General features: G+C 36.5%; 1 protein-coding gene and 1 pseudogene across 1 annotated transcript; both read right to left on the bottom strand.

The window, feature by feature from the left end:
• The window catches only part of LOC121412905, a 30,648-nt pseudogene extending 28,087 nt beyond the window's left edge, over positions 1–2,561 (bottom strand).
• A 3,856-nt stretch (positions 2,562–6,417) lies between these two features.
• LOC121413671 (juvenile hormone acid O-methyltransferase-like) lies at positions 6,418–24,195 on the bottom strand. The gene is made up of 4 exons (XM_041606589.1): positions 23,826–24,195; positions 9,318–9,646; positions 7,642–7,777; positions 6,418–6,840 (listed from the first exon to the last, which is right to left on the bottom strand). Exons 1-4 carry the CDS (start codon positions 24,010–24,012, stop codon positions 6,656–6,658), a joined length of 837 nt encoding a protein of 278 aa, XP_041462523.1. The 5' UTR covers positions 24,013–24,195; the 3' UTR covers positions 6,418–6,655.
• Positions 24,196–24,491: the final 296 nt, after the last annotated feature.

Below are 24,491 nucleotides of genomic sequence, written 5' to 3' on the forward strand. Positions count from 1 at the left end.
TATCATGACTTGAAAGCTTGTGCAGAAGTTGATTTGGACCTGTCCCTTATTTTTCTAGGTGTTTTAACCTGGATCAATCCTGCAGCTCCAGGACTTAGCATCATTTGAAATATCTATTAGATTCCATTTAAACCACTCAGTTCCGTTTCCAGGCGTGTTGGTCTGGATCCTGCAGCTACATGATCCATTGTGACTTCTGGAGAGGTTCATTTGGACCTGTCAGTTCCCATTCCAAGTGTTTTGATCTGGATTAACAATGTCGCTCTGGGATCTATCATGACAATCATGAAAGATCTTGCTAGAGTTGATTTGGACTTGTCAGTTCCTATTCCAAGTGTTTTGATTTGGATTAATAATGTAGCTCTGGGATCTACATGAAAGACCTTTGCTAGAGTTGATTTGGACCTGTCAGTTCCGTTTCTATATAGGCATGCTGGTCTGGATTCTGGGGCTAAATGACTTGATCCTGCTGAAATTGATCTGGACCTGTCCGTTCTTTTTCCAGGTGTTTTGACCTGAAGCTAAAGGATTTTTCATCACGTGAAAGATTTCACAACTGTTGATTTGGACCAGCAAGTTCTGTTTTCAGGCGAGCTGGCCTAGATACTGCAGCTCCGGGATCTATCATGACTTGAAAGCTTGTGCAGAAGTTGATTTGGACCTGCCCCTTATTTTTCTAGGTGTTTTAACCTGGATCAATCCTGCAGCTCCAGGACTTAGCGTCATTTGAAATATCTGTAAGTTTCGATTTAAACCACTCAGTTCCGTTTCCAGGCGTGTTGGTCTGGATTCTGCAGCTACATGATCCTTTGTGACTTCTGCAGAGGTTGATTTGGACCTGTCGGGTCCTATTCAAAGTGTTTTGATCTGGATTAATAATGTAGCTCTGGGATCTACATGAAAGATCTTTGCTAGAGTTGATTTGGACCTGTTAGTTCCGTTTCTATATAGGCATGCTGATCCATTTTCCAACCATACTTTTTGATGTCCTGGTACAACATGCAATATGTTGCATATCACGGCTTCATTTTCATGATTTGTAGGATGCGGCGTTAATGATTAGTGTCAATTACAGAGATAACCATTTCTATTAAATTTAATATTAAGATTTTGTTGTATAATCAACAAATGTACTGCTTCGTGACATATTCACAAGTGGTACATGTACAGTCGATGTTCGAAGCTGTTTCAGGTCTACTGTCCATGCTATACAGTGAACAGTAACTGACAAGTACATGTAAGTGTGTGGGCATTAATCGCCATTGCTTCCCAATGAAGCTGTGTGATTTGGGAGCGATTAGATCAATTATCAATCAAATTTTAGCTTCCCCTAAAATGTCAGTGTCTTTCCCAGTGTTCCATGTCCATCCACTACAATACCCTGTCAAATTTTCATAACAGGCAAAATGCTAATAAGCACATTTAGGTTTATAAGATAGCTTTTACTCCCAGGTTTCATACTTTGACCAATTTTCTAACAATTTTCATTCAAATATTATGACCAGATGTGGTATTCAGGAATATTATCTATAGTTGCTATGGAAAATGTGTTGCCTAGCAACTGTTGCTGTACATGGTTGGAACGTTGCTTGATATGTGATAGTAAAATTGGCCCTTAGAAGTCAAAATATAGTTTTTTAAATGAAGATAACACCCCCAAAATGGCGGTTGCTAAGGTAAATATGTTACCTAGCAACTGTTGCTATACAAAGAGAGATCAGGTTGGCACCCCCTGCTAAAAATGTTCAGCACTGTTTACTCTACCTGTCAGCCAAATTTCATGCTTGTACCATAATCTGAACAATTTTTGCTATTTTTTGCACCGATCATCCAGACTAATGTCTCCTTGTTGTTGTGATGAGTAGCAAGATCATGGATAGTGGCAACTAATTGTGTGTCACATGATCTACCCCGTCTGAAAGCATGCTGGTAGTCGGAGAGGATTGAGTTTGTAGTAAGGTGTGTCATTAGATGGCTGTCTACTATATGTTCCATAAGTTTACAGCATACACTGGTCAAGGATATAGGACGATAATTAGCTGGTTCGTTTTTAGGACCCTTCTTGTAGATGGCAGCGATGTTCGCTTTACGCCAATCCTCGGGGAGGATCCCTTGGTCATATGACTGTTTAAATATAAATATAAATAACTTGGTGGAAGGTTGTGGATTTGGGTTTCGTCCCTGGAGAACACGCTCTGGAACTGTTCGGCCAGCGCGTCTGCTTTCCCTTGGTCATCAGTGATGATTTCGTTTCCCTTCTTAAGGCTCTGGATCCCTACGTTGTCTTTGCGCCTGGTTTTGATATATTTCCAGAACTGTTTATTACCGGCTTCTGAAAGAGTAGCTATGAATGTCCGTTCGGCTTTTCTGAGTTCTTTATTGACTACTCTCTTTATTTGTTTGTATTTGTCCCATCTATCTTGTCCTCCGAGTTGCTTCGCCTTTGAATAGTACCTCTCCTTCTTGCGGCAAAGTTTCTGGAGTTTGGGGGTTAGCCAGGGTACTCTTGGTTTTCCCGACACTGTTTTTGACGGTACGTGTTGGTTGACAAGGTCGTGCATTTTGTCTCAAAGTTGCAACAATTCTCTTCGACTGATTTACTACTAGGATTCGAGTCCAAAAAGTTCACGCAAAAATGATCTGCGTCTGTTTTGATTTTATTTTCATCCATCTTTTTCCATTGGTGGATCTCTCTTGGCGGCCTAGCAGGCAGAGGTGCTTTTATGTTGATTTCCACCATTACTACGCTGTGGTCAGAAAACCCTGGGTATGGGTGGATATTCTTCACAAGAGAAGGGTGTGTAGTGAAAAACAAGTCTAGGATATTTTCGGTTCCACTAGCATCTCGACGTGTTGTGAAATTGACGAGTTGTTCTAAGCTATGTTCGTCAATTATTCCTAATATGTCTCGTTGAAGTGGGGTTGTGGCCTCGGTTGGAGTCCATGACATATTTGGAATATTAAAATCCCCTCCAAGTATGATGTAGGGTGTTTTAGTTTCCTGTTGGATTTTTCCAAGGCTTTTGCTAAGATTAAGTCATTGCTGTTGGTTGGGGGCCTATAGTAGGAGCCGATATAGATACAGCTCCCGTCATTTACAAGAAGTTGGCACCAAATTGACTCACTGTCTTCTTCAGCGAGATCAGGTCTCTCTATTATTGGGATTGTTTGATCGAGGGCAAAGAAGACTCCTCCTCCCTTTAAATTCTTACGGTCTTTTCGGATGACTTGCAAGTTGGTTGGGAAAATTTCAGCAGATGTTATGTTTCCATCGAGCCAGGATTCTGATCCCAATATAATGTCTGGTTTGGTTACTGTGTAGAAGGCCTGAAATTCAGTTACTTTATTTTTAATACTCTGGAAGTTAGCTATTGCTATTTTGATGTTGTTTTTCTTAAGTTTGCAAGAACTCGCATCGTTTAAGGTTTTCTTAGATCTAACAGATCTACTCTTTTGTTTCTTCTCAGCTTTCCTTTGTTTAATAGTTCGTTTAGGACTTGATGTAACTACTGGGATAAATTCTTAAGTATTTAGATCATCATTCAGGTCTGGGTCAAGAACATCAAATTGATATGTGCTACAATATGATTCGTCGCTACCAACATTTGGTGTGACAATGTTTACATGATCACATTCCGGGCAATACCAAATGGCATTGGAGTGTTTCTTATGGTATTCATACGCTTCGTCAGTTACACCTGTGCAACTATTGTGTGACCATTTATTACAGGTTGAACAAAGCATGCCTTTGTCGCCTATCTTTACAGCATAGTTACATAGAGAGCATGGATATTTAGGCTTCCTCCCTCTCTTTCTCTTGAGCTTCAGCCCGGCTCCAAGCTTTAGGGTGGGGCCGGGGTTCGGTTCGATGTCACCCGCGAGTAAGTTAACAATCTGGATGATGGCATATAGGCCTTTTGGTAGTTTTGAGCTGACCACTGTGGTTTGCAGTCCTTTCCCAAATTCATTATGGTTGCACAGTTATACGATATGTAATATTGGACATACAATCGTGCAATGGGCATGTTAATTCGGGTACTGGTAATGTAATTTGATACAAGATCAAACTCATCAAAGTCACGATAATTAGTATAAAATGGAAAGTTCCTACCGTGAAAGCTGGCTGACTCATTCACTCTCAAATCTCCACTAGATATACGTATAGTAAGAAGAAACAATCCAAGAAAGGCATGTGGACTCGATCTCAGTAGAGTTGTTTTCGCCATGTTGAAAATCCGATGCGATGTGGAGTTGGATGCAAAGTTGAATTCCCCGCGCTGTATAGAGAACGCGTTGTGTGTTGTAGTGATGACGCAGTTAAAATGACCGATGCAGGGTGATAAAAAACGGTTAAAAACTCTACTTCTCGATAAAAATATGACATCAAAACTGTGCGATTTCCGATAATAGGTATTTAATAGGCAAGATAATCGTAAAAATCAAACAAGATGTGCAAGTAAAAAAGTGATATTCTAAGATTAAAAAGTGGGCCGACGCAGCGATCTAAAAGTACGTCCACTCTCGTCAGGGCGCCCTCTGATATTGTATTATACTACAAAGAATATTATTATTATAACAATGTAAAAAAAAACAATTGATAACAATATCAGACATGAAAGGTATAATTGCATACTTAATAAACTTATCATATTATAAGCGGTTGCAAAATTGTGAGTACTAAAACCAAACATATTAAAAACAATGATATTGACAATAAAACACAAATACTTGGAATAAGATATTACAAATTGTCCGCTGTTGAGTGATCATCCTAATTTAATCTCGACTGTATATATTCCTTTCTTGGAATTGTGTTAATTAACTGTGACGCTTGAATATTAACTTTATGGCAACGATTTACACCCAAAAAAATCTGGCACCGGCGTATTATTCACAGATAAAACATAACATTAGAACTCGAGTGAAAAGAGAACGGAAAATTGAAGAACAAAAGAGACAATAGTGATTTATGATCGTAGTTACTTTATTTCATTTTCAAAATAAAGAAAATAAAACTGTCGTATATTTTCAATGACATTTCCAAATGAAGCGTATACAAACAATGATAATTGAGGTCAACGCAAGGCCATAAGTAAAGCAAATTATTTTATAAAAGCAAATTATCATTCACATAAATATCTGAGAAAATTGGATCCGGTAAAAAGCAAATGCTTGTCTAAAGTGTGTGGACCCATCTAAAATATTATTGTAGAATTGCCTCCGAAGACGGACACAGATGTAACAAAACAAAGCAGCACAATAACAATGTTAGATTTAGCATTATATGCATATCGGTCGACAAAAAATAGGCATTTTTATATTGCGCCATCTATCAGATTCTAGAAGTATTCTATTCCGAGGCGCACAAGAAAAGAAAGAATGAGAGAGTTCGGATGAGTGCCAAAGTGCCAGTAATACTGCTAGAAAAGGTAAAACTTCAGTTTAGAATCGAAGATTTGCAGTGATTCGAATCAAATGAAATAATATTTCTTCTTGGAACCTTCGCATTTGATGCAAAATGCGATGTATAAAAAAAATCGCATCGAATCGCACAGAGTGCGCTGGTCTTCATATGTCGACGGAACTCGCCGTAATTTTTCCGAGTTTTTAATTGATAGTTGACTATAGTATAAGAGAAACAATGACATAATACATGTTATCAGTTTTTTTTCAAGAATCATATCCTCCACCCAATCCACAGAGTTCTTTATGTTGAAAATAACTTTTATTAGAGTTTATTTGCAGGGGAAGGTGGGGAAAGATGAGCCATTTTTTGCTCTTTGCAAACCTTGTAGAAATGCCTTGCCCTAAAATTCAATTCATGGGAACCTTTTTTGTTTTACCTTTTTGAAAATTTCCACCCCAACACTGAAAGGCACTTCTGTCACCTTTGAAACAAAATATGTCAAATGGATCAACTTTTCTCACCCATGGGGTAAGTTGAGCCGACTTCTGGGGTAAGTTGAGCGCCAAAAACTATGCACAAAAGCTATGAGGCAAGAATCATATATTTTTTTTCATTTAAAAGTCTTTTCACTTGCTAATCCCCTAAACATAAACATCCTCTAAAAAAACCCAACTGTCTTGTGAATTTGGCCCCTTCTGCCCGAGTATCAATGACCTATTGAGGTTTGTTTGTTATTAAATACAATTTACAATATGAATGACCATGGCTCATTTTCCCCACGTTGGCTCGCTCAACTTACCCCAGTCTGAACTTCATGGGATATTTTCACATCCACAAATCATGTAAAAGACCATGACAAGAACGAGGATCGGTATACCTAGACTATCAATATTGTTATATTATGTCCTTATCAGTACATTCAAAGATGCATGTGGGTTAAATGCACTTGTCCTTTTCACACTCTCTTTTGGCTGAAATGTGTATTTTTACCTCTCAAAAACTACTGTTGAAAACAATGTGGTGGGGTTAGAGGTTATGCAACGGATCATCAATATATGGAACCACCAACATGGCAGACCCATTGAGAATAGGAATGGTGGCAGTGGCTCAACTTACGCTTTAATAGGCTCTACTTACCCCGCCTTCCCCTAATTTTATTCCAAGAGAAGACCGCATCATCAAGATGGAGGAATAGGTCAAAACTGTGTTCGGGTGTTAAAAACAAATCGAGGGATGTGCTTAAGTGGCTCAGGACAACAATTCTTTGGTAGCCATTACGGTCATGTGTTCCATTCTCCCTACTTCACCTTGGTAAACATTACCAGACTTCTTAGGAGTGACGTCACAGGCCCGTTTGTACACGTCATCGACGAATTCTTCTTGGTGTTCCAGAGGGATGTACTTTATCGGATAAAACAAGCAGCGTATTTGTTCTGTATATTGTGAATATGAACAGCGAAAAAAATGAATGCAAAACAATTTAAAGAATCATATTGATCTATGTTTTCATGCTTATATCGTCCAAACTACCACAAACGAGTTATACAATACTAATATACCTACAACAACAACAACAGCAGCAGCAACATTAGCAACAACAAAAACTACTATTAATGCTACTACTACTGCTGCTGCTGCTACTAATACTACAACAACTACTACTGCTACTACTGCTACTACTAGTAGTAGTAGTAGTACTACTACTACTATTAATACTTCTACTACTACTACTATATACTACTACTACTATTAATACTTCTACTACTACTACTACTACTACTACTACTACTACTACTACTACTACTACTACTACTACTACTACTACTACTACTACTATTCCCACTATTACTGCTAATAAAAATGACATCAGTGATGATGATAATGATAATAATAACAATGATGATGAAAATATAATTTTATAGCGCACAATATGCATTGTTTATAAACGCTAGAAACATACACAAAATATAAATAGAAGAGACGAATCTCAGTTTTCGACTAGGATTATTAATTTTTTTTGTTCCAGCATATATTAACATTACAATGAATGTATCGATATGATACGATTTGGCTTATGAAAAGTATCCCTCATGCGGTAAACACTGATCTCACCATACCCCATGGTATTTTTTTTTTATTTCTCATCATTATTTAGCTTCAAACTAAAACGCATCCAGGTTCCTGCATTGTCACCTGATGCCCCCCCATCTGGGTTAATCACTTTCTGAACTTACTTTTGACATTACTTTCCTCCCATTCAACCCAAGGGTCCTGCTTCACCTCTGAATGTCCAATGACGAAACCCACTGATCTCATAAGGTCCAGAAAACCCTCAGTACTTTTTGTTGCAAACACCTCGTAGTCGCGATTCTTGACACAAGTGTTGTTATATGTGACAAAAAAAAGGTCATTAGCTGACACAAAGTATCACCATTGTAAATTCCTTCGGAGAGAGATTCATGCTCTGCTTCTTTAAGCTACGCATTTATTTTGATTGATTTTATTTAATTTCTGCATTGACATAACAGATATATACAGGGGTAATAAATATATAACATATTAACATTACTGTGGTCGTAACATAAGCAATGAAAATATAAGACATGACATAATGTTCATTTAACGAAATTAAAGGAGTGCAGGAGACCGCCATCGTGAGCGATATAGGCTTGATAGTGATGGCGGCCTCGTTTATTCCTAAACATGGGAATCATACATATACAGCTTTATGGGTATAGGTTAAGCTAGGGTTACAAGGAAACCGAATTTTATTCGGATAGTTTCAAATGTTCCTGAATCCTTCCTGAATTTTCTCGCATTCGCGGATACCAAAATACTTCCGAAATCACCCGAATAATCATGTGTACTCGAATAGATTCGGTTCCGGTGTAACTGAGCCTTAACCCGTCCCATTTTATCCGACAGTCACTATAGTAACAGTGCCTCTCGGCCAATCAGAATCAAGGAAAGATGTCAGATCTGACAACTTGTCGGACAAAAATGTTGATGAAACGGTCCCCTGGTGTAATTGAGCCTTAACCTTGGCTTTAACGGATTAAAAGTTCTTCAACATGCTAAGATATCGATGAAATTTACATGATGTGTGCGACATAATTATGGCGGGGCCACCCCTTTCCGTCTTCCTCAGCTGAAAGTCGTCGGTTTATTTCCTACGAGAAGAATCATTGAGGAACGTATTTCGGCGTTTGGGAGAAAGAAATAACCTGTAATTTTTAGCCTTGAGTGTGAAAGTCAACACATTGGTTGCTTTCGCCTAAAAATATGAGTTTGGGGTATACTGTGTCTTGGAAAACTTGGCAAAGAATTTGGTAGATATTTTCTTTCAGGCTATCTTTCCAATGGATTAGAAGAGGTTACCAATGGATTAGAGGTCATTAGAAGAGGTTAGAATATGAGTTGGAATCGATTGCAAATGGGGAAATATGCAAATAAGAGATTGACTACGTTCTTATTTTAGCTCCGTTGAGCCGAGTGCTATCATAGATACTTCCAGCTGTATATAGTCAGCCTCGAGTGCTTTGGATAAAGTACATGTACAGGCAGGATAACATTTTTTTACTCCCAAAACATCATTACACAGTAATAACACTGTTTAAGATTTAATACAACGCTGTTTACTATATGAACCTTACAGTAGTTGTTTAAAAGTTTAAACAATCATGTTTAATTTGTTGAAGATTAGATATTGAAAATTAAACTTTGTTGTTTAAGATTTAAACACTTGTTTAAACTGTTTGAACAATTAATGTATGGTTCATATAGTAAACAGTGTTGTATAAAAGTTTTAAACAGCGTTTTTACTGTGTATAATCATATTTTTAATCTTAAAAATTTGCAAAACACCATATAAGTTACACACATACCCTCTCATGCATAATATATAATTTACCTGCAGATACTGACACCATTTTGGATGTTTTCGAATCCATGAGTCCCATGTCTCTCCGTAGGAACTCCAATCTGAAAAGAGCTCCGCATGTGTAACGAAGTTAAGAACGAATATACCCCCTGGTTTTAGACAGTGGTAAACATTCTTCAGCACATTTTCCTTGTCAGAACACCAATGCAAACTACACATGCTCAGGATTTTGTTGAACTTTTCCCGCCAGTTGGTAAGATGAGAACCAAACGTCTGCGCGTCTTCTTGAAAGAATCGTATATTGGGCCCTGAGTTTTCAATTCTAGCGAATTCTATCATTCCATGAGAGATATCTAAGCCTGCACAAGGAAGAGAAAAAAAGTAGTACAGCATCTCCAAGAGAACCATGTTCACCATCAGAGAGGAACAGTACGCCAATCAGAAGATTCTTCAGTACACAGGCATGACTTGTGTCCGAAATGAAAATGATATACATTAACCAAGGATTTGTGAAGAAGTCACATGTCCATGGTTTTAATTCTGGTTATCCCAGTATCCCCATAATTTACACAAGAGTGGGGGGGGGGTAGGTTAAGCAGTGACATAATATACAATCTGTAACTGAAATGTGCAAAAAACAAAATCAAACTCCCCATCTCCGTTCACTGCTAACAAGTCTGTCTAAATCAAGTTTCTCATAATCTAAAAAGCTCGTATAGGATTTTTATTTTCTTTAATGTAGAAGAACTCTCTTTTCTCCACCAAGAGCAAAGGCCGGGCTTCTCTGAGTGTAACCGCTCACCCGCTGAGGCAGAGGAGTTCTGACACTAACAAGCAAACCGAAATGTGTACCCCTTCTTGCTTTCAATAGCTGATTTCCAAAAACTTCAGTTCCACCTCCCCAAGATGCGCGCCCCCATGCCACTTTAGTTTCGCCTCCCCATACTCAAACCCGTGTTTACTCCGTAGGCACTTAATACTTCAGTTTGAAAGGACACTCGTAAAATGACGTCACTCTCGCCGATGAATATTCATTAGATTGTGGTCGTGTGTGTTCCATACAAACATGCACACAGAAGTGCATGCATGCAGAGAGTTATATGAGAGGAACATTGGCTCCAGAGAGAAGTTGTCAATAACGTGTGTGTACTATTCCATGCTGTCCGCATGGGAGAGAGTGCATGGCAATTCGGTTAAACGAAGTTTCCGATATAAAGAGATAATTACTCTATGTACAGTAGACGTATACTGTAATAGAGGCAAATGTCAGATCAGGGGAGGCTGGAGTACAATCAGGTTTTCTTTTTGTAAGGGAAGAATAGTGTATAATTATAGCCAATTGATCTAAGTAAGGGAAGTGAACAATAATGTTTTTTTAAAAAGAATGGAATATACCTGCATGGTGAAGCCAATTTGAAAGGAGGTGAGGCAAGTTTCAATGGAGGTTATTAAAAAAAATAAACTGTACAACACATTATAGTGAAGCCAGTTTAAAAGGAGGTGAGGCAGGTTTCAATGGAGGTTTTTTATAAAGAATAAACGGTACCACACATTATGGTGACGCCAGTTTAAATGGAGGTGAGAAAAGTTTCAATGGAGGTTTTTTCAAAAGAAACTGTACCACACATATCATGGTGAAGCCAGTTTAAAAGGAGGCGAGGCAAGTTTCAATGGAGGTTTTTATAACTGTACTCTGAATTATGGTGAAGCCAATTTAAAAGCAGGTGAGGCAAGTTTCAATGGAGGTTTTTTAAAAAGAATAAACTGTACCACACATTATGGTGAAGCCAATTTAAAAGGAGGTGAGGCAGGTTTCAATGGAGGTTTTTTAAAAAGAATAAATGGTACCACACATTATGGTGACGCCAGTTTAAATGGAGGTGAGACAAGTTTCAATGGAGGTTTTTTCAAAAGAATAAACTGTACCACACATATCATGGTGAAGCCAGTTTAAAAGGAGGCGAGGCAAGTTTCAATGGAGGATTTATAACTGTACTCTGAATTATGGTGAAGCCAATTTAAAAGCAGGTGAGGCAAGTTTCAATGGAGGTTTTTTAAAAAGAATAAACTGTACCACACATATCATGGTGAAGCCAGTTTAAAAGGAGGCGAGGCAAGTTTCAATGGAGGATTTATAACTGTACTCTGAATTATGGTGAAGCCAATTTAAAAGCAGGTGAGGCAAGTTTCAATGGAGGTTTTTTAAAAAGAATAAACTGTACCACACATATCATGGTGAAGCCAGTTTAAAAGGAGGCGAGGCAAGTTTCAATGGAGGTTTTTATAACTGTACTCTGAATTATGGTGAAGCCAATTTAAAAGCAGGTGAGGCAAGTTTCAATGGAGGTTTTTAAAAAGAATAAACTGTACCACACATGATGGTGAAGCCAATTTAAAAGGAGGTGAGGCATGCAAGTTTCAATGGAGGTTTTTTTTTACGAATAAACTACTACAAATGATCGATGGTGAAGCCAGTTTAAATGGAGGTGAGGCAGGTTTCAATGGAGGTTTTTTAAAAAGAATAAACTGTACCACACATTATGATGAAGCCAGTTTAAAAGGTGGTGAGGCAAGTTTCAATGGAGGTTTTTAAAAAAGAATATATAACACACATTATGGTGAAGCCATTTTAAAAGGAGGTGAGGCAAGTTTCAATGGAGGTTTTTAAAAAAGAATATATAACACACATTATGGTGAAGCCATTTTAAAAGGAGGTGAGGCAAGTTTCAATGGAGGTTTTTTAAAAAGAATAAACTGTACCACACATATTATGTTGAAGCCAATTTTAAAGGAGGTGAGGCAACTTTCAATGGAGGTTTTTATAACTGTACTACAAATGATGGTGAAGCCAAAGGAGGTGAGGCAACTTTCAATGGAGGTTTTTAAAAAGAATAAATTGTACTACACATGATGGTGACGCCAGTTTAAATGGAGGTGAGGCAGGTTTCAATGGAGGTTTTTTATAAAGAATAAACTGTACCACACATTATGGTGAAGCCAGTTTAAAAGGAGGTGAGGCAAGTTTCAATGGAGGTTTTTTAAAAAGAATAAACTGTACCACACATTATGGTGAAGCCAGTTTAAAAGGAAGTGAGGCAAGTTTCAATGGAGGTTTTTTTAAAGAATAAACTACTACAAATGATGGTGAAGCCAGTTTAAATGGAGGTAAGGCAAGTTTCAATGGAGGTTTTTAAAAAAGAATAAACTGTTCCACACATTATGGTGAAGCCAGTTTAAAAGGAGGTGAAGCAAGTTTCAATGGAGGTTTTTTTTAAGAATAAACTGTTCAAATATTGTATTTTCTTTGCACTAAGATTTCTATGAATGGCAACAAAAAGCAATAAACAAAAGATAATTCTAGAAATATATAATAAATTTATTGAAAAGTAAAATAAACATGGAAAGTTGTTTTCAATCTCGTAAATTGTCTTACTAGCAGTACAACTTTTGCTTCCATGATCAGAGCAAGGTCTAACATAGCCTTTAGACAAGGCTCCATGTCTGGTATAACATGTATTTCATTGTCTGATGTCTCATTACATTAGGCATCAAAAGTGTGAATCGGCATGCTCATGAATAGTTCATAGCGAGCAGTAAAAGTGAAGTTTCATAAGGCCTCGCAACTGAAGTTGCTTGATCTCACATGTGTCCGTGGGTTTTGCCATCTCTCTTCTTCATCAAACTAACCTTGTTTTAGCCACTACTTGATGAAGTCATGTTGCCTTGTCAAAAGGCTAGATCTAATAAAGCATTATCTCCTTCGATGGTGCGTCACCATTCACATTATGCAACTACAGGGGAAGATCAAATCTGTGATTGTTTCTCTTTCATGTTATTAACAATTTATTTTATATGATAGCAAGATTGGTATTTTTACAAGCATTCTTTCTGATGAAATTAATTTATACCCTGGGACACTGTTTGTGACTTTTTCTAGTAGATGTATTCAATGCATATGCAATATGTGTAAAACATTTTTTAAAGGCATTTGGCAGCTTAATGTTATAGTTATGAAACAGTACTAAATTACTCCATAACAGTATCTCTTGTAAAAATATTTGATTTGTATTAGGCCCCCTCTGTGATTGTGTAGTTATACCTTGTTTTAATAAGTTCATTACAAGTTGAACATTAAACTACATCACACCAATGACAAAAGGGGTAGAAGCACGTACAGGTTTGCAACCGTTACTTTAAAGTTCAGCTCTTTCAAGCATGTCAAGTGTTACGATACTGCAACAAATAACAATAGAAATTTTATTTAAATTTCCTTTTTTTTTATTACAGGAAATAATTATACATAAATAAAACAAATAATGATCTTACATAAATCTCTTGAAGTGTCCGATGTAAAATCCCGAAGTGATGATACTATATCCAAGTAATAATCCAAATGATAAAATCCTAGTTGACTGGCGAAAATTCACAATGATGGCGATGATGAAACTGATGTTGAAGTCCGATGAATAATAAGAGTCACTGCAACGAGTTGAAATGTCCGTGAAGACGATGTTGATGATGATTAACAGTCAATTTCAGCAATCCATGGGTTGAAGCGTGTTCATTGAACAGGTTGATGATGTTGATGATCTCGATGAGAACTGATAATTTCTCTCTCAAAATAACTGCAAACAGTTCATTGATGCATAAACTGCTCTGATCTGATCTGGTGAAGTGATCTCATATGATGTGATGTGATCTCCTGCTCTCATATGATGTGATGGTGTGATGATGTGATGATCATCTTGAAGAATCCGCCAGCTTTATATAGTTTGCAGCTATTCTAGAATTCACTATAATGGAAAGTTCTAGCATTGCTTTCCAAAAGAATATTCTCCTTTCAGGAGCAGTCAAAATCCAGAACACTCTTGAATGACCTCATTGAAATCAAGAGTGTCAATAGCATAGCTAAGCCTATTGTTCCTAATCTCTATTCAGAAATAACAATACAACTCCTTGGCCTTTTAAATAGGCAAGGCCTGCATAATAAGACATTCTTGAATGTTCTTTACAATTCTTGGCTATCCTTAAAGGGAAATAACTAATAGATTAATGTAACTGCTTTCATAATATTCTTCTACAATTATTCTTATATATATATATATAACACAAGAAAAATTGAATCTTCACCATACAAAATGTAAATGTTTAACAACTATAAACAAGATTATGTTCTGCCTTCCTGAAATTTGCAGGAGGCTTATTCTGGCTTGTCTAGCCAATTTTATCTCCCGACAACTTAACCCTAACTAGGCCGGGCTTTTTTTGGCTGTTCAGTGGCCGGGGGGAGTTGATTCCACCCCCCCCCTCCCGAGACCTTGGTTGCCGATGGCGCGAGTGCCACAATAATTTGCATGCTGGTATTGTGCGATGTAATCAACAAGGCTGTAGGATAAAATTTTCCAAAATAAGGAGATTTTATTTTATATAAATTAATTATGCTAATTTATGCATAAATTATACTTTTTGTTCTAATTCACTAAATAATAAAGCTCCTTGAATGCTAAGTTTTGGTAAAATTTTTCTTTGTAGCATTCTTAACAATCTCGATTGGAAAAAATTGTTTTGGAAATCAATTTCTATTGTATTTTATTGTTTTATGAATTTCTTATGTATTTCTTTGATTTTCAACCTTTTGTTTTGCTTTATTTTTCCACCAGATTTATTGCACAACCTTTTTGAAGCATAATTATGCTAAAATCAATTTATTTCAGCTGTTTAAAGTAAAAATAATCATATCTTTATGACTAAGATGAGAAAACTCAATTTGCATTGAATTTGTATACAAAATCATGTTTTGGCACAATTTTTGGTCAGACATGCACTTATAAAATGTTGCGTAATTTCAGAACCGCGTACATGGGCGTCGTAAATTTGGTCTCAATATGCGCGAGACTTTTAAGTATAAACTCTGCAATGGCGTGGTCAAAAAAATTCGCGCGGTGGAATTATCGCAGAAAATGTTGAGTGGGAGTTGATTTAACCCTCCCCCAGCCTCTTTAGGGTTAAGAATAGTTGCTCTAATCAACTTGAGACTTAGTCTAAGTGTGTATAATTGAGTAGAGATGATCTGATCAGATTTTGGGGTTAAAAGTCAATGACTCATTAAATACATGATATATCCTATTCTTGCCGTTATTCAGTTAAGAATCATTTGTATGATCAAATTCAAAATTAAGGTAAGGTTCTGATTATATTGCAAGATTACAGATATGCAGTCGTTATATAAATTCAAATAGTTCATTTTCACATCAACTGTACAATTGTCAATAGGATGAAATTCAAGCTTGGTTCCTGAATGCACATTTAATGCAGATAATCTCTGTAAATAGTTGTAGTTCAGTTCATAGGTCACAGGCATCAGTATACTTGTATACCCAAACTATCTCCTATTCCCATGTCTTATAGAATCATTTGAGGGTTCTACTTCCAATATGGCTTATCTGTGCATATGACTGGTGAAATATTAGCCCATGAGGTCAAAGTTCATGGTATAACAGTCATGTCCTCAAAAAGCATATTCTTTCATCCAAGTGATAGTTGTGACTACAGAGGTTTTGAATATTCAATGACCTTGATGAAGACAAAAACACAAGCCACGAGAGGATTTGGATGATTCTGACCAATTAGCTCATTAGCATCAGAGATGCCAAGTTCAAAGACCAGCTATGCGTGAGATTTTCTTTGAATCTGAGTGAGATCACAGACATTGTGTACAATGTATATGGGGATAGGCTGTGATAGTTGCGTGAGACAGAGATTTGACGGGATGAACAAGAGTCCAAAATGCTCGAGTCTCACGCATAATGCACGAGACTTGGTAGCTCTGTAGCATAGGGACCTGCACTCTGACTGATAACTTTTTAATCTCCTCAATTCTTTGAAAGGATCAATTTGAAAATTACCTCTTGTGTTAGTGAAGGTTTTAAGTCAAATTTCTATTGTCGGCAAGGTCATGTTAAAAATGTAAATATATAATGTATTCTTGGTCTAGCAAAGACAGTGCATGCCATAAGTTTTGACTGCATGTAGTTGAGAATCCATCTAGTTAGTCATAAAACATCAACTAATTGTATCCATTCAACTTAGGGTTTCTTAGGATACTTGCAAATGTTAACCTGTGTAAATAATGATACATTGTTTGTTGCATTAATCGGCATTGAGGCTGATCAATAACTATTTGATGCAAGACTAAATGACCTTTGTGTTTTATTCAGTATTGTTAAAATGTCTCATATCATTTTGAACATAATTTGCCACAATTTTTGCTGCCCACATAACAGTCATTGTAGATGTTTGTGCATAAACTTGATTAGAATGCGTGCCATTATCACACAGTACTTGCCAACTTTTAGTATCTTATCTTTTATCATGATCCTAGGCCTGCCAGTACTGAAAATAAACGTATTTTAAACTGTATTATAGTGTATATTTTTATTTACTCAAACTGCAGTTAATACTTGCTGTTAACTATTGTAATTGTCACTTGTTCTTTTTAACAGCAAGAGTATGTTGCTATATGTGTCCAGACACCCCAATACCAACAGTAAATACACTGATTTAAAGATTCTCATTGATCTTGAACAATCACATCCTAAGCTGTAAATTGATTTATCTTGTTAATATTGATCAATAATATCCCTCGCTAGTACTTGATTGAATGCAGAAGAAGTTTGGTGAGAGCTCCAACAAATAAGAGAACAAGATATGGGGTTCACTTATGCATGCGATGTGTAATATGTAGTTCAACTACTTAGCAGTGAGCAAAACACGGATATTGAAGTCTTGTATTTTGTCTTCAACTTTTACAACCTCACATTTTGACAGTATGAAGAAAAAAATACTTTTTTGGATAAACCAATGTTCTAATATACGTTTGGAAAACTGAATTACTATTTTGGTTATTTTCTACGAACCTTCACTGGCAACTTATTGTTGATATTTGGGTGGCTGGCCAAATTTCGTTATGTTGAGAAAAAATATCAAAGAGCATATGAAAAAAAAACATTTATGTAAAAAAGCTTGCCTAGCTGCTAGTATTTTCGTCTCTTGTACTATTTCATGTTACTCTGATAGATTTCATGTTGTTACACAAAATGGGGTTTAGTATTCAGAACAACCCTTAACCTTGCCTCAACCACAACAGTACTTGCCAAACTGGATAAATAAACATTATCAAGCTGTGTAGAAGAACTTCATGATCATATAGATACCATTAAGTGCATACATATGTAATGTCTTTCAATTTGTATGACATAGATTTTCTTTTCCATCCAATATCAGCTTCTATATTTTTTAAGCTTAGTATTTATTGTCATGTTGGCAAATTGTGAAATAGTTCATGTTGAAATATGTTGTATGACCTGTCATGCAGTTTTAATGTTATTTTTTAAGAAAATATTCTGTCATCATTTTCAGTACATATACAAGGTTTAAAAACTGTATCTTATAAAAGTTTATTCAATGTATGCCTTTACCAAAGTTGGCCAAAGCACAGTGGGTACGAACTATCACTGAAGACAACAGAGCAATTGCTCAAAATATATGTATAGCCTTATAAATGTGCAAGTCAATAAAATCTACTATGACTACAAAGTTTTTCTTTGTGCAACACAGTCATATTTAATTTGGATGAATTAAAAATTGAGTGGTGTGTTGGGGTAATGCTATGGTAACTGCAGTTCTGTTGTACTCTGACGGTTGGTGTTGTAATGATGTGATTGCCAGTGTGTGGACGTCATGTTATAAGAGAAAGTTAAAGTGAGTGTTTGCTTTGAAATGGACTCAACCCATGAAAGTTAAACTTTGTGCTGCAGAAACTGGTGTGGTAGTGGGATAATAATGATGATGAGGAACAGGGTACCCCAGTATTCAATGCTATTCTTAAAGCCACAATTTTAAGTATATTTTACTCAGTATTTTGCAAAAGTAAAATACTTATCCATCTTTGGTATTCAATTGCATTTTTTTGGCTAAGTATTTTGCCTAAATGTAAGTCGGCCATCTACTAGACTTAAGTCTGCATATCCAAAAATGAAACGCACAGAAATTCATTCATACATTTGGCACTATTTGGAAAAAAATTATTAACATCACAATGGGTATTAGTATTTACCTCATTTTGGATAAGGTAAATTCTGAGATCTGATCTGCATACAAGTTTAAGCATTTTGTTAAGCCAGCCAAATTGCTAAGTAAAATACTAACAAAATCAAAACTTAGAAATTAAAAGGCGGCCAAGGTATTATTTTTTCTCCAGAGGACATGTACAGATTTCTTGTTGACAAAGGATGACATGATTATTTTGCATAACCTGGCTTATAAAAAAATATATTATGTTTATTCCATTTCAGTAATAATTGGATCTTTGGGGAGGGGATTTTTACGTATTGGGGGAATGGAAAAGTTTGCTTCTACATAATATCCATTCCATTCCTCACCTCTCAAGTTGGCTTTACCATCATTTGTAGTACAGTTTATTCTTTTTAAAAACCTCCATTGAAATTTGCCTCACCTCCTTTTAAATTGGCTTCACCATCATGTAGTACAGTTATAAAAACCTCCATTGAAACTTGCCTCACCTCCTTTAAAATCGGTTTCACCATAATACCAGTACAGTTTTTTCTTTTTAAAAACCTCCATTGAAACTTGCCTCACCTCCTTTTAAATTGGCTATATACACCATAATTTGTTCTTTTTAAAAAACCTCCATTGAAACCTGCCTCACCTCCATTTAAACTGGCTTCACCATCATGTGTAGTACAATTTATTCTTTTTAAAAACCTGAAACTTGCATCACCTCCTTTGGCCTTTACCATCATTTGTAGTACAGTTATAAAAAAAACTCCATTGAAACTTGCCTCACCTCCTTTAAAATTGGCTTCAACATAATACCAGTACAGTTTTTTCTTTTTAAAAACCTCCATTGAAACTTGCCTCACCTCCTTTTAAATTGGCTACACCATAATTTGTTCTTTTTAAAAAACCTCCATTGAAACCTGCCTCACCTCCTTTTAAACTGGCTTCACCATCATGTGTAGTACAATTTATTCTTTTTAAAAACCTCCGTTGAAACTTGCCTCACCTCCTTTGGCCTTTACCATCAATTGTAGTACAGTTATAAAAAAAACTCCATTGAAACTTGCCTCACCTCCTTTAAAATTGGCTTCAACATAATATGTGTGGTACAGTTTATTCTTTTTAAAAAACGTCCATTGAAAACTGCCTCACCTCCATTTAAACTGGCTTCACCATAATGTGTGGTACAGTTTATTCTTTTTAAAAAACCTCCATTGAAACTTGCCTCACCTCCTTTTAAATTGGCTACACCATAATTTGTTCTTTTTTAAAAACCTCCACTGAAACCTGCCTCGCCTCCTTTTAAACTGGCTTCACCATGATATGTGTGGTACATTTATTCTTTTTAAAAAACCTCCATTGAAACTTGCCTCACCTCCTTTCAAACTGGCGTCACCATAATGTGTGGTACCCTTTATTCTTTTTAAAAAACCTACATTGAAACCTGCCTGACCTCCATTTAAATTGGCTTCACCATAATTTAGAGTACAGTTATAAAACCTCCATTGAAACTTGCCTCACCTCCTTTTAAACTGGCTTCACCATAATGTGTGGTACAGTTTATTCTTTTTAAAAAACCTCCATTGAAACTTGCCTCACCTCCTTTTAAATTGGCTACACCATAATTTGTTCTTTTTTAAAAACCTCCACTGAAACCTGCCTCGCCTCCTTTTAAACTGGCTTCACCATGATATGTGTGGTACATTTATTCTTTTTAAAAAACCTCCATTGAAACTTGCCTCACCTCCTTTCAAACTGGCGTCACCATAATGTGTGGTACCCTTTATTCTTTTTAAAAAACCTACATTGAAACCTGCCTGACCTCCATTTAAATTGGCTTCACCATAATTTAGAGTACAGTTATAAAACCTCCATTGAAACTTGCCTCACCTCCTTTTAAACTGGCTTCACCATAATGTGTGGTACAGTTTATTCTTTTTAAAAAACCTCCATTGAAACTTGCCTCACCTGCTTTTAAATTGGCTTCACCATAATTCAGAGTACAGTTATAAAAACCTCCATTGAAATTTGCCTCGCCTCCTTTTAAACTGGCTTCACCATGATATGTGTGGTACATTTATTCTTTTGAAAAAACCTCCATTGAAACTTGCCTCACCTCCTTTCAAACTGGCTTCACCATAATGTGTGGTACAGCTAGTATATTCTTTAAAAAATACCTCCATTGAAAATTGCCTCACCTCCATTTAAACTGGCGTCACCATAATGTGTGGTACCGTTTATTCTTTTTAAAAAACCTACATTGAAACCTGCCTGACCTCCATTTGAATTGGCTTCACCATAATTTAGAGTACAGTTATAAAACCTCCATTGAAACTTGCCTCACCTCCTTTTAAACTGGCTTCACCATAATGTGTGGTACAGTTTATTCTTTTTAAAAAACCTCCATTGAAACTTGCCTCACCTCCTTTTAAATTGGCTACACCATAATTTGTTCTTTTTTAAAAACCTCCACTGAAACCTGCCTCGCCTCCTTTTAAACTGGCTTCACCATGATATGTGTGGTACATTTATTCTTTTTAAAAAACCTCCATTGAAACTTGCCTCACCTCCTTTCAAACTGGCGTCACCATAATGTGTGGTACCCTTTATTCTTTTTAAAAAACCTACATTGAAACCTGCCTGACCTCCATTTAAATTGGCTTCACCATAATTTAGAGTACAGTTATAAAACCTCCATTGAAACTTGCCTCACCTCCTTTTAAACTGGCTTCACCATAATGTGTGGTACAGTTTATTCTTTTTAAAAAACCTCCATTGAAACTTGCCTCACCTGCTTTTAAATTGGCTTCACCATAATTCAGAGTACAGTTATAAAAACCTCCATTGAAATTTGCCTCGCCTCCTTTTAAACTGGCTTCACCATGATATGTGTGGTACATTTATTCTTTTGAAAAAACCTCCATTGAAACTTGCCTCACCTCCTTTCAAACTGGCTTCACCATAATGTGTGGTACAGCTAGTATATTCTTTAAAAAATACCTCCATTGAAAATTGCCTCACCTCCATTTAAACTGGCGTCACCATAATGTGTGGTACCGTTTATTCTTTTTAAAAACCTACATTGAAACCTGCCTGACCTCCATTTGAATTGGCTTCACCATAATTTAGAGTACAGTTATAAAACCTCCATTGAAACTTGCCTCACCTCCTTTTAAACTGGCTTCACCATAATGTGTGGTACAGTTTATTCTTTTTAAAAAACCTATATTAAACTTGCCTCACCTCCTTTTAAATTGGCTTCACCATGATATGTGTGGTACAGTTTATTCTTGGTATACCTTTATTCTTTTGAAAAAACCTCCATTGAAACTTGTCTCACCTCCATTTAAACTGGCGTCACCATAATGTGTGGTACCGTTTATTCTTTTAAAAAAACCTCCATTGCAACCTGCCTCACCTCCTTTTAAATTGGCTTCACCATCATTTGTAGTAGTTATAAAAAACTCCATTGGAACTTGCCTCACCTCCTTTTAAATTGGCTTCACCATCATTTGTAGTACAGTTATAAAAACCTCCATTAAAACTTGCCTCACCTCCTTTAAAATTGGTTTCACCATAATACCAGTACAGTTTTTTTCTTTTTAAAAACCTCCATTGAAACTTGCCTCACCTCCTTTTAAATTGGCTACACCATAATTTGTTCTTTTTTAAAAACCTCCACTGAAACCTGCCTCGCCTCCTTTTAAACTGGCTTCACCATAATGTGTGGTACCCTTTATTCTTTTTAAAAAACCTACATTGAAACCTGCCTGACCTCCATTTAAATTGGCTTCACCATAATTTAGAGTACAGTTAATTATAAAAACCTCCATTGAAACTTGCCTCACCTCTTTTTAAACTGGCTTCACCATAATGTGTGGTACAGTTTATTCTTTATAAAAAACCTCCATTGAAACCTGCCTCACCTCCTTTTAAACTGGCTTCACTATAATGTGTTGTACAGTTTATTTTTTTAATAACCTCCATTGAAACTTGCCTCACCTCCTTTCAAATTGGCTTCACCATGCAGGTATATTCCATTCTTTTTAAAAAACATTATTGTTCACTTCCCTTACTTAGATCAATTGGCTATAATTATACACTATTCTTCCCTTACAAAAAGAAAACCTGATTGTACTCCAGCCTCCCCTGATCTGACATTTGCCTCTATTACAGTATACGTCTACTGTACATAGAGTAATTATCTCTTTATATCGGAAACTTCGTTTAACCGAATTGCCATGCACTCTCTCCCATGCGGACAGCATGGAATAGTACACACACGTTATTGACAACTTCTCTCTGGAGCCAATGTTCCTCTCATATAACTCTGCATGCATGCACTTCTGTGTGCATGTTTGTATGGAACACACACGACCACAATCTAATGAATATTCATCGGCGAGAGTGACGTCATTTTACGAGTGTCCTTTCAAACTGAAGTATTAAGTGCCTACCGTTTACTCCCTGTGAAACTACTTCGCACCGGATCTCTCGTCGTCGGGCCTCCAGTGATGTTGGTGATGGACGCACACCACTAATACTATTAGGATCCGGCAATGTCGGGAATCCCCCTTAGACCCGACTGAGACCCGTACAATGGTTGGAAAAATATTCTTACAAAATCAACGGTGCATATCTGAACATTTTTTTTTCATATGGGCATAGAGAGGGATTACTACTGGATCTGTTCAGTCCCATGGGAGAGCAATAATTTGTGAATGCTGGGTTTTATGGGAATTGAATTAGTTGCCCAAGAAACCATGTGAGCACTGTGACTCCAACCAAGTTTGCACGCCTTGGTTTGAGCCCCTGTAGCGCGAAAAATGCTGAAAAACACCTTTTCATATATTTAGTGTTTGAAGTATATTGCATGAACTACCAAATGATATAGGTGTGGATGATGTCATTATCAAGACTTATTTTTGGCGATTTTTTCAAATCTCATTTGTAACACATGAGTCTATGGGGAAATAGTGGTGTGTGACCTATTACCGACGATCGGAGGCAACAGATCCCTAAAAAAATTCGCTTCGCTCACTCGTAGAGGGCACCGGTCTATTTATTTATTTATTTAATTCTATTCATTTATTTATTTATTTATTTATTTAATTCTATTCATTTATTTATTTATTTATTCATTTATTCATTAATTTATTTTATTCTTTTATTTGTATATTCATCTATTAATTTCTTCATATTCCACAAGCACCAAAATACATTTCGTAATATATCACTTCCATTGAAAAATACGTCAACTGCATAGCACATGAATTGAAGTTTTGAGACGTACCAAAAAAATTTAAAAAGAGTAGAGGGGCCTACTGAAAGGCAAGCTTGTAAGATGTAGACCCCCTTTCGGAATGTTATACAAGGGTAATATCATATACATGTTTGCAAATGTACTGGTATATAAAATGTTAGAAAAAATGGCAGGGATGGCAGGAATGTTTTACTCACCGGTAACTGAGTTTACACGAGGAGACAGCATTTTACACAACCTTCCAGATCCACATGCAACATCGAGCACGTCGTCGTTTTCATCGAAATCGACCCATTCCAAAGCTTCGTCACGACATCGATTCTGGGAATAAACCGAGCTAATGGCATCGTAATATTGAGCCAACTCTTTAGTATCAGTGTTCATTTTACTCTCTTTCTTGCAATATTAACCGTTGAAATGACAATGGAGTTGCTACTAGTATGAGTAGAAGCAAAAGTAGTCATGGCATAGGTAGACTTTGGTCGCGTGACAGAAGTCATGCTTTAATATCACCCATGGACCGTACACCATTTCGCATAGGTTACTTCTTAATCTTCCGCAAAACCTGTTAACCCTATGACCCTGAACTTATGGTTGATCGAGCCATCTCTGTTCTTGCCCCAATCCAATGCATTGAATTGCTCTCATACATGTACATCCATAATGCGTACTCCTCGATCAATTTTAGTCTTTGTTAAAGACCCACCTTTTTTATATCTAGTTATTTCCACTAGCTGTATATAGGTTTTTGGTCTATACGGAGGTGCACACTCTGTTTTCATTTTTTTTGGTTTAATCTGAGAAATGCATGGTAATTTATTGATCAAGCTTTTGCTCTTACAGTCCCGGTATTCATGACTCAC

The sequence above is a fragment of the Lytechinus variegatus genome, chromosome 4, assembly GCF_018143015.1.
Source record: "Lytechinus variegatus isolate NC3 chromosome 4, Lvar_3.0, whole genome shotgun sequence".
Lineage (NCBI taxonomy): Eukaryota > Metazoa > Echinodermata > Echinoidea > Temnopleuroida > Toxopneustidae > Lytechinus > Lytechinus variegatus.